Source organism: Diadema antillarum, unplaced genomic scaffold, assembly GCF_040938485.1.
Source record: "Diadema antillarum isolate AM-2024a unplaced genomic scaffold, OU_Dant_1.0 scf00000060, whole genome shotgun sequence".
Lineage (NCBI taxonomy): Eukaryota > Metazoa > Echinodermata > Echinoidea > Diadematoida > Diadematidae > Diadema > Diadema antillarum.
In genome coordinates this window covers 3,138,085-3,149,923 of record NW_027270949.1, presented here as the reverse complement: position 1 = coordinate 3,149,923, position 11,839 = coordinate 3,138,085, and the positions used below count along the sequence as shown (strand labels likewise).

At 46.4% G+C, this 11,839-nt stretch overlaps 1 protein-coding gene across 1 annotated transcript; it reads left to right on the top strand.

The window, feature by feature from the left end:
- Positions 1-2,396: 2,396 nt before the first annotated feature.
- On the top strand, positions 2,397-11,279 carry LOC139716079 (uncharacterized). Its single transcript, XM_071627633.1, has 2 exons — positions 2,397-2,423; positions 8,434-11,279. The coding sequence occupies exon 2, from the start codon at positions 8,443-8,445 to the stop codon at positions 8,872-8,874; it is 432 nt and encodes a 143-aa protein (XP_071483734.1). The 5' UTR covers positions 2,397-2,423; positions 8,434-8,442; the 3' UTR covers positions 8,875-11,279.
- Positions 11,280-11,839: the final 560 nt, after the last annotated feature.

Genomic DNA, 11,839 nt, shown 5'->3' with positions numbered 1-11,839 from the left:
ATGAACAGTTCACAATACTACCAGAGGAAGTGATCCATAGGATAAACTATGGGGCGAAGCGCTAGGGGTCGGGGTGGCGCTCCACCGTAGATACCAAAGAGATTATCTCTTTGGTAGATGAGTGTCTGGAGCTGTGTGGCCTTGCTTCGTGCATGCATAGCACGTAGTCTGCATAGTGTACTAGTATGTGCACGTACAAATGTACAGTATGTCGAACCATTCACCACCACCAGTCCGATCGATCCTAGTATTTCGCCGTGCTTGTTACGCCTTTACGGTACTACGACCCGCTTCGGCCGCTTGCAATTAAAGCAACGGACAGCTAGCGTTAGCTTCTGTAACTACGCTTCCTCCTCTGACAAGGAATTGAATGTATGTTACAGAACTCAGATTCAGAATTCTTGGTTGTATGGTTCTTGTTTGTCATTCTTACCGTTTCGTTCTTCTTTCCATGCCCTGCTACACACTTTCCCTCCCAGCCAAGTTGCCTTGCTGATCCCCCACTTGAAGAACATCTAGTGCTCAGAATGAGCCCCATCCCCAAGGCAAATGAGCCCGGAAACAACCCCAAAGCCGCGGGGGAGGATGGTGATGATCTGGAGCCTCCACCCCATGGGTTTGCTGCAGGTATTTATACTGTAAACACCCAGTCCCCTACCCCACGGCCCACCCTCCCTCTTCTTCTTCTTCTGATTAAGTCTGCCTCCTTCAATAGACTGAAGATTCTGGCAGACTGGTGCTATTTACATTATAATACAATTTATTTACAGATATTTACAAGCACATAGACAATTTGACGAAAATACTAGCCATTGTGATCAACCGTTAGACGGTTTCGAAATGATCCCACAGATGGCGCTGAAACAATTTCTGACGACAGGTAATTCCCTCTTCCTTATTCAACTTGATTTAAAATTCCTCTGCCTATTAAGATTTTAAGTAACGTTCGTATAGCCTAGGAGTATAGGGCCTATGGTGGTTCTATCATTTAATTTTTGTCACAGCAGTTTTAAGTTTATATTCATTCATTGTTAACAACAAAATACAAAATGTATGCTGTTTAATGTAAGGTAGCAAAAAAAAAAAAAAAAAAGGCAACCCTACCTTACCTCTGATTACGAACGTCTCTTGATCTTGTCTGTCATAACTGATAGTCAATTATTCTCAGAGAGAAATGAACAAATATTGATTTATTGTTGATAACACAAGCATATTAAATTGATCAACCATCCCATGAAAATCTAAGGGAGTGTACCCTTAACGTTAGATCTAACGTTAAACCCTAATGGGGTGTAAGTGGATTTGAAAATCTGTGTTTTATATTAATGTCAAAGTGAAGGCAATTTCATTAAAAGTGAGATAAAAAGATGTCAAAATATGAAATTGCTACTATGCTAGTTGGGTAAAATGCCTTATTTGGGTGAAAAGTAGAATTAGTAGTCATGAAATCCAAAAAATCCAGAAATCCAAATGCATGTTGATTTGTGTTGATTTATGATACCCTCAACATCACTTTTGCAGTGAAACGAATATCTAGAAACAACTCCATATGTTTTTAACGATATTTTTTCTTCTATTTTTCTTCAGATTACTTGGGAACGCCCACAAAAAATCCTTCCAAACCAATATTCCTCAGATGACCTCATCTATCAATCATTGCTAAAGTACTGAAATGTTTAACAAAAGACATTGGAATGCACCTTCCCCTCGACTCAGCATAACTTGCACGTTCCCTCGCCATGTCTTTTGTTAGTCACATTAATATCACAGAAAAATAAATGGAATGTTTTTAGATATTCGTTTCACCGCAAAAGTGATGTTGAGGGTATCATAAATCAACACAAATCAACATGCATTTGGATTTCAGGGCCCCTTTAAACTTATCCTCTCAATGGCAGACTGCATTGCTGGTCATTTACCGTCATCTGTGCCATGAATGATGGAGGGATAATGAATTTTGATACTATTTATAGTTTTGATTTGTATGTTAAAGGACATACACATTGTCATCACCTTTAATCCCATTGGTACTTTGAGGTGTGGTTTATGAAACATTTTTTTTTTTGTTGTTGTTGTTGTTGTTTGCAACATTCTTTAACCCACTGAGGACAGGCTGATTTTGCTACAACACACATTTGCCAGAGACACTTGCCCGAGCATACTCGGGACTCGTCTTCAAAGGGTTAAAAGATTATAATAATGTACTTTTATCCATTAAAAATCTTCCTCAATATCTAGTACAAAAAAGTACCAATTATTGAACTCTCTCCACCTTCATTCCTCTGTCTATCTATCTATCCATCTATCTATCCATCCATCTCTCCTTGCCTCCAGGTATGCCCAGCAGTGAAGATGACAGTGATGATGGTGAAGCTGCTGATGTTGGATATGGAGGATATCAGCTCTTGGCTCAAGACCCTGAGGTACATTGAGAGCTCAAGCCTGATAAGTCTATTTAATTCTCTCTGTGCAAATTCTGCTTTTGTTTCCATTCCTTCTGTATCAGTCAGCTCCTAAACAGATATCATTGATAAACAGTGATGGCAATTACATAATCCCAGGTATCACTTGTATCGCAATGACCTATAGTAAATAAGAACTCTGTCTCTTTGTTTCAGAGCTGCGTACCTTCAGGTGCTATAGCCAACAATGAACACGGTATCTGCAGGTTGAAAGAGAAGGGCAGATGCACTGATGAGTAATGTAATCCTCTATCTCCCCCCAAGTCTTTGGCGCGAAGAAAATGTCAAGAATCCAAAACGTGACAAAGACTGATCCAGTAATACCGCGGTGTGGTAATAATAACGCTGGGAATAGGTCCATAAAGTTCCGTAGGCAAAAGAGCAAAATCCATAATAACAACGCTGAACGTAGGAACGCGAAAACAAACCAAAGTTAGAACAATGTTCAGAATCCAAAACTGCTGGTAAGCACAACTATAACGCAGGAACACAACAACAATTTCAAGGAAACTGCATGGCTGAAATCACATGGAGTAATCCGAGTGCCAAGCAGGCTGTCTGGTGCGACGGGCAGAGCGTCGGGGTGCAGCAGGGGTGCCAGGCGAGGGGGAAGCGACGAGTGCAGGAGCTGGAACCGGGTCAGGAGGCGTGGGAGGTGTCGCGTGTGGCGTCCCTGGGTAGTCAGCAGTAGGGGGGATGGCCGTATGGAGATGACGCCGTCTAGGAGAAGCATCACTGGCTGTCATCTGAAGTGGAGGATCACTGGGAACTGGTTCAGGGTTGCAGTGGGGAACATCAGCAGCGCCGGTGGGGTGTGGTGAGGGTGGTACGCATCTCGCAGGGTTGGAGAGGGGTATGGGTGCTGGCCGGCGAGGAGCAGAGATGTCGACCTCCATAGTCAGTGGGGGTGGGCGCTGTTGAACAGGGACATACTTCCGAAGAAATTTCCTGTTACGGAGGGTGACCCTCCCAGAACCGTCAACCCGAATGACGTATTGGTCATACTGTCGGACCTCAACTACAGTCCCGGTCCTGTCCCACTTAAGTGGATGTGGTCCTGTCTGATTCTGAATCCGGACGTGGTCTCCAACAGCAAGGGGGAGGAGTCGTTTGGTATGCTCAGCCCAACGTTCGGCATCTCTCATGTGGCGGGTGCGAAGTGCCTCTTCCCGAGCCACCAGGGTTTCACGCCATGCCTGGTGCGGTAAGTATTTGCCAGGAGCAACAGGGATGAAGTCTTGGATGGCATGGCCAAAGACACACATAGCCGGAGACAACTTGGTGTCCCTATCGGGCGTGTTTCGGTACTGTAGCATGGCACGTTGGAAGGCGTCAGTGTCCAGGGCACCTGTAGGGCTGGTGTTGGACATGATAAGGCGCTTCACAGATTTGACGGCTACCTCAGCCCGACAGTTGCTATGTGGATATGCGACAGAAGAAAGTCTGTGATGAACACCCCAGTCCTTGAGGAAGCAGCGCGTGGTAACTGCCGTGAATTCAGGTCCACCATCTGATGCTAATTCGTCTGGAATCCCAAAGGTGGCGAATGTCCGTCTCAGGCAAGAAATGAGTCCAGGTGCTCCCTGAGTGGATCGCTCAACGATTGGCCAATTGGAGTAGCGGTCTACAATGACCAAGTAGTTGCAGCCTTTGTAGTGAAAGTAGTCTGCACAGACACATTGGAAGGGGTAGGCCGGAGACAGCAGAGGAGTTGGTGGTGCGCTCGGGTTGGAGGGTGCAATCCTGTTGCATTGGTGACACTGTGCACGGAGGGCCGCGATGGCTGGAGTGATCCCAGGCCAAAAGACGGAGGACTCCGCTCTGGCAGTCATGGAGGTGACTCCTTGGTGTGCAGCATGCAGATGAGCCAGGACTTCCTCCCGGAGGGATGGTGGAATGACAATGCGATCCTTGTAGAGGATGATACCATCAACTGCAGAAAGTGCATCACGGAAAGGGAAGTATTCCCGGATAGTTGTGGGGAGCTCATGACGAAATTCCGGCATGCCAGCTTCGATAGCATTGAGGAGCGCCTGCATGTTGTCATCACTGGCTGTGGCAGTACGGACCCTGTCCCACGTGACTGACTTCAAGTGGAGGGATTCCAGGGCACATGTGACAGAGGAGAGCATGCAAACCTCGACAGAGTTGTCGTGGGGGGTCATGGTGCGGAGACCTGTCATGAGGGTTGCGGAATGCAGGAACGTAGCGGGGGTCAATGCGATCGTGGCAATGTCATCAGGCAGGTGCAGTTTTTCAGGTTCACCAGTTGGGTGGCGAGAAAGACAGTCTGTGGCACGGTGCCTGACGCCGGGAATATGAACCATGCGGAACCTGTAGCGCAGGGTTTTCTCCTTCAAATTCCTCAGGTGGGGATTTGGGATGTCCTGAAGGGCACGGTCTGCGAAGATCTTGAGGAGGGGTTTATGATCAACTGCTATGATGAGGTCCTCACAGCCCAAGACAAAATATCTCGCCTTGTCCAGGGCGTCAGCGACAGCAAGGGCTTCGCCTTCCACTGGAGCATAGCGTGTCTCAGCGGCATGAGTGAACCTGCTGCCGACGAGGGTGATCTTCCAGCCCGAATTGCAGCAGAAGGGTTCAACGTCGTTGCAGCTGCAGTGTTTTTGCAGGAGCCAGAAGCCAATGCCGTCCTTGGACCAGTCCGTGGCAAGACAGGTGGGTTTGCTTGGGTCAAAAATGCGCACACCTTCTTCAATCTCACTGGCAATAGCAGCTTTGGACTCGTCGAATGCTCTCTGGAGGGCTGCAGTCCACACGAAGGGTGTTTTAGGCTTCAACAGTTCACGGAATGGTAGCATTTTCTCAGCCATACTGAAGGCGTAGGACACTTGATTGACGAGACCAAACCAGGAGTGCACGTCCGTGATGTCAGTAGGCGTAGGGAAGTCAAGGATTGCCTGTAAATACTTCTGGCATGGGCGAACACTGTCTGGAGTAATCTCAAATCCAGCGAATTCCACGACATCTGCACCAAACGTGAACTTCTTGGGATTGAGGGTGATCCCATTGCGGCCGCAGATATCCAGCCATTCGACAGCCTGGAAGAAACTGTCCCGCAGCGTGTCAGCCCACAGGAGGACGTCGTCGACACATTTCGTCCGGTTGTGGATGCTGGAGACAATCTCATCATACCGCCTGGTGTATCCGTCTCCAGAGGCAATATACCCTTGAGGGGCTGTCTTGTAGCGGTACCTGCCCCACGGAGTAATGAAGGTGGTGAGGTGTCGGTCCTCGGGACATAAGGGGACGCTGTGGTAACCGTTCCATGCATCAAGTACGGTCTTTTTCTTGCCATGAGGAACGGATCGGGCCTGGATGAAAGGCGATGGTGTGTGATGTGTTTCACGGGTAGCGTGTGCGTTGAGAGCCTGGAGGTCAACTGTTCGACGTGGTTTACCATCCTTCTTAGCACACACCACCATCCTGTGGCACCAGGTAACGGGCTCTCCAATGGGGACGGGTTCCAGTACACCCAACTGTACATCGTGATCTAAGCCAGCCTTGACGGCATCCCGCCAATGGAGCGGGACTGGCACAGGCGTGTGATGGGCGACTGGCTCCGCATCTGGGTCCACCATCAATTTCATAGGGGTGCTGTCCATGAGCGGCAGGGGTTGATGCTCGCACGTGTTGAATGTGCTGGACTGGTAATAGTCAAGGAGATATTGTTGGAGCTTCACCCGGTTTGCCTCAGTTGCAGGGAATGGCAGTTCGGTAGGAGGCGGTGGGGGCAGTTGGCGTCGAGGGCAGGTACAGGCGATCCGTTCGGGGGCCTCCTTAAGGGTGGCGGCCTTGTCCAATTGGGGTGCACCTGGTGCCATGCCAAGAGTGGGGAAGCTGTCAGGGATGATCCCCAAATCGACGCAGGCCTCTTTGCTGAGGAAGAGCTTGTCAGAACTGTCTGTGATGTAAGTCAGTTGCCGAGACTCGACGACGTTGCCAAGGGGATTCCTGCCCGATAGGCGTAGAGGAACAGCACCAAGGATCGTAATGCCACCATTAGTTGCAGTGTGCATCTCCATGGTAACTGGGATGAGATCTTGCTGGCGTAGCCCGAGGCGGTGGAGGACCTTCAGACCGGCGAGGCAGCTCTGGCACCCAGTGTCCGCCATGGCTGGGATGGCACTGGTTTGCGAGGGGGATGAGAGGTTAAATCCGAGAGCTCGGTAGTCCCCTGGGACAGCCTGCACGGTCACGTTGAGGTAAGGTTGAGGTTTCGATCTCTTCCTGTGCCATGCTTTGGAAATGTCGTCATATACATGGTGGTCAATGGGGAGGCCGGGTGGGTGTCCAACATCGCGAATGGTGCACAGGGCGTCAAAGATGGCCCCTTCCTGCTCGCCCAATGAGGGCGACTGTGGGACCTTTGGCTTGCCTTTGCTGCGGCAGACATCCTCGACATGATGAAACTTATCGCAGTGTCCGCATTTATGTCCGTATGCTGGGCACTGCGACTTGCGGACTCGAGTGGGAGCGCTCCGTCCGTGCCCCTTCTTTCCGCAGTAGGCGCATAGTTCTTGCCGTTCCTTGGGATGTGCCTGCTTTGCTTTCCTATAGGAACTGCTGGCTGCTTCCACCGTGTGCGAGTCAAGGAGTGAGGAGGCAGAGCGTTTACCGGCCTCTTTCGCCTCAATGAACTGGAAGACTTCTTCTAGGCCCATATCTTGTTTTTTGTCGCCTAGGAGATCGAGTTGGATTTCAGAGTCGGCGATTCCCCTGGTTAGCACATCCCGCATAATTGTGTCAGTGTAATTAACATCTGCACCACAGGAGGGGCAGGCTATGATGAATTTGCAAATGTCTGCCTGACCTCGTAGGCGAGCTCCGAAGCTGCGAACTGTCTCGTCTCTATCTTGACGCATGTTGTGGAGCGTTACACGGGCGACCATGGTGTTCTCCTCACGAACCGCAAGCTTCTTGATGGCTGCCAGCACCTCGTCCTCAGTTTTGTTGGTGAGGCTGCCACCAGCGGCTCTGGTGAGGTCCTTCCGGAGGGGTTCATCGCAACATTCAAGGAGCTGTACGACCCTGTCTTTCCCTGTGATCTTTGTGGCATCCACATAGTCAGACCACCTTGACGTGAAGTAGTTCCATTCCTCGCTGGTACCAGCAGCAGCGACCGTTGGCCTCTTAACCTTCTCTACCTTGGCAACTTGTCCAGAGGTGTGAATGGCAGTGTGGGCGGTGAGGAGGGCAGCTACGATGGCGGCGTCAAGGTCTGGTGTGGTGTAGTCACAGTTGGGTATGGGGCAGCTAACCGCAGGCATGTTGGCGAGTTGATCGAATTAAGTTCACAATACCGTGTTCATAAATAAGAACTCTGTCTCTTTGTTTCAGAGCTGCGTACCTTCAGGTGCTATAGCCAACAATGAACACGGTATCTGCAGGTTGAAAGAGAAGGGCAGATGCACTGATGAGTAATGTAATCCTCTATATAGTAGTGGCAGTTGCATTTCTACACCTCATTTTGTTACTTTTCACTTATATCATAATCAAATGGCTATGACAGGTTCACAACTAAATGTGTAAACGTGAAATATATAAGGGGTCAAGGTGTTTATTTTCTTTATAAATACAGTAGTTCAATTTAGATGTTCTACTATAAAAGCCTTTTTCAAACACAAAAAAAAAGTTTCGTCTGTCTGCTGTGCATCTGGTCAAAGTCAAAATTTTGATTACTTATGGCTATGTTATTTCAATAGATCTGACCATGGTAATATTTCTGTAGTTGCAGCGTGACTGGGAAGAGAATATTTCAAACTAATTCATGATAGAGATACAATGTAAGTTGGAAGACTTAAATCTAAATATTGCTTTTTCTATTCCACTGTGATAATGTAACATCCAGAATTCATCTCAGGGACCCTTTGCATACATGTGCATTTCATTTAAACATGAATATAGTGGATGTATCGTATGATGCCGTATACTGTAATCAATTTTTCAGCATGTAGGCATGGACAGTGATGAAGACAGTGAGGAGGTGAATGAAGCAAGCTCAGATGACTTCCCTCCAAGAAGTCCTGCAGAGGATCCTTCCTCATCTAGTGATGCGTCAAATACCAGCTCCAACACCCTGGAACCAAGTCTTCCTACACACCTTGCAAAGCTCCTGCCGACTGCTCCCCCGGTACCGGACACTGCCTCCCTCGTCTCGCACACCGACACGGAGGCCTCGCTGGAGCAGCGAAAGAAGAGGATGGCGACCGACGAGCAGATCCGGGCAGCCATGGCGGGGTTCTCCTTACCGACCACGGCCATCCCAGCCTGGGCTAAATCTCTGGAGGAGGAAGATTGGAAGGAGAAGCTTGTAGCCAGCATACAGAACAAGCATGAGAAGCAGCAGAGGACTGGCTCAGGGCAGAGGGGAGGTGGGGGAAAGAAGTGAGGACTCATCCCCCTTTCTCTGGTCCCATTCTCCAAGAGATGGCATTAAACTCCTGAGATCAGAGCCTTGATGGTAAGCGAGAAGACGAGAGTCCATCAACTTGGAATGAGACTGATCCAAACAAGAGGCGGAGCCAGTGAAGCGATGGTACAGACATATCAAACAGGGTGTTTGCGTCAGAGCTTACCCAGTGCCAGAAATATTGATAGAGAGCTACAATGTAACTCTTGAGCACACTAATGTGCTCTTCTGATATTGTGAAGCACGTCTTAACCCGTTGAGGACGGGCTGATTTTGCTACAACACGCATTTACCATGGACACATGCTACTGATGCCAGAGTATACTTGGGACTCGTCCTCAACAGGTTAATGGCTGACTTAGAGAAAAGAACCTGCTTGTGAGTCTGCATTGAGACTACTTGTAGGTAATCACCTGCTACTCGGTGATATATATTGCTGATGATGCCTATGCAAAGTGATTACTTGTATTTGCTTGTGCAGGTTTGATGTTGCATTTTAACTCGCCTTTGTTGGCAATGGAAGCAGATCATGTTGGTGACCAAAAACATCTTCGGGTATCTGCTGGAGTACATATAGATTGGTGCTCTGACAGGTATATTCTTGTGCTCGACTAATTCTTGAGCCTTTCATTGTAGCAATTTGAGGCAAGAGAGCTTTTCAGAATACTTACAGTAAAGTAATCATATTCTAAGCATGACACATTGTTTCATTTTGTAAACAATTACACAGAAACTGAGCAATGATCTACATCTACTTGACAGATTTAATGGTGATTTTATAATAATAATGATTTTCAAGTGAGTGATGAAAATGGGACTTTCAATTTTGTAAAAGAGTTCTCTTTCCTTCTACTCCCTAGAAGTTCCCTCTGAAATTCACTTCACATTCCCATTTGTGAATCTATTGGCTTGTACTTATGAATTGGCCTGAAAGTCCAATTCCATATCATTGCCAAACTGGCTTTGATAAATGCAGTGAAATTACGGAAAGACAAAATAATAGAAGTTCCATCAAAATCACAGCAAAAATGAACATTGTCTTATTGTTTTTTGAGGCTTCATATTTTCCACAAATTAGCGATATCAGTGGCAATGTTACTTGTATCCGAATGCAAATTTAGATGAGATGATGATATTAACTCTTAACGTGCCATGGTTGCCGAACGGCGACCTTAGTCCTGACGTGCCATGGTCGCCGATCGGCGACTAAGAAGAGCGAGAAAAACATTGGTCATTTAAGTTCTTGTGGTACCATAATATGTTACACCAAGAAACTGGCACTGATATGTACTGGTAGCTGATTAGCATAGCCATCGTTTCCACTAAAAATATGAATATACTTACATAGGAAAATTTTGAGTAAATACATGTTTTTTCAGCTAGATGTATTTTTTCCGCGTCGGGAAAATCCACAGAGAGCGCACCCTCTGCGAGCTGTGTATAGATCAAAATTCTCATTGATAAACCACACGTGTGTATGCTAATGAATCTGCGCGTGTTGTCTATGCATTTCCACTCGCATTGTTCTGCTTGGACGCTCTCCTGCGGGAGAGGCTTTCATTTTGTCCCTCAAAGAGGGTCAAGCTTTCGTTTGTCAGTCAAGTCTTTCATCCTTTTGTCTTGGTGAACTTCACTAATCGTCCCCACGCTAGCATATACAAAGGAAGAACACGCTTTTGTTCTTGTCTATGCACATGTACAGTGGACGGAAAGTAGACCTGTAAACAAAGGCTGGCCAATTTCAATAGAGTGCGCCTGCCTGCAGTCTGCATAGACAAAAGAAGGATTAGTAGGTGCTTCCTTCTCATGTGGACAAAAGACACTTTTCCAGGACCCGGGATTTACTTTAGTTTCAAATACAAGATCTGGGACAAAAGGACTCAGATTTGAGAATGAACTACCGAGGCAGAAAAAGAAATTGAAAAGACAAATTGAACTGCCAATATTCTTGGAATTATACAACTTTAGAAGACAAAATTGTTATCATTTGAAAGAGGAAATGTAGCTCTGAAACTTTCTCACAGAGTCAAGGAAGCGTTCTATTGAAGAAAAATCATGACTGACTCTTTCTTTACACACTACACAAAAATTTATATTAATTTTTTAATGATATCGATTATTTCTGCAATATTTCAGGTTCAGATAGATACATTGTATTACAGCAAACTGACTGCATGACACGAGAGACCAATTATTTCTTGATATTTGTTGTGTCGAACTCAATTCAAATTCAGTCAATAGTTTCAAAGATATGGCAGTTTTGAATTACATTGTCAATCCAGTTTGCAAACTTTCTGGCGTTGGGTAAAAATGTCTGGCATGCTAGGGGTTTTGGGTCTGGCACATTAAGAGTTAAGACCTCGTGAGTTATTTTTATATTTTGCACAAACCAATGGGAAAGCTGCCATTTGAGAGCAGCCATCTCCTCAACTAAATGTTGGTGTGGTTGCAACCTTTTTTTATTCTGCAAAAATGTGTAAAACTTTACCCATTCATTATTTAGTGTATGTCTGATTTTGATAGACCTTGTACCATGCTCAACATCTGATCTTGCTGCATGAATTTTGTGAATTTAACCAGCTAAGGACAGGCTGATTTTGCTACAGCATACACTTTCCATAGATGCCTGTCTGATTATACAGTGGACTCCCGTTATAACGAAGTCCTCGGGACCGGCAGTTTTCTGTCGTTATATCGGAATTTCGTTATAACCGAACAAATAAACAATAGAAATACATAGAGTGGATGACATTGCAGCCCAAGTTTTTACTTCGTTATAACCGGAATTTCGTTATAGCCGTGTTCGTTTTAACGGGAGTGCACTGTACTGGGAAATACACGTAGTCTTGAATGGGTTGATATGATGTCGAATTTTAACTGTAATATTACATATACAAATTTGGGAACCAAATGTTATCAAAACAATCTTTTATGTCAGAACTGT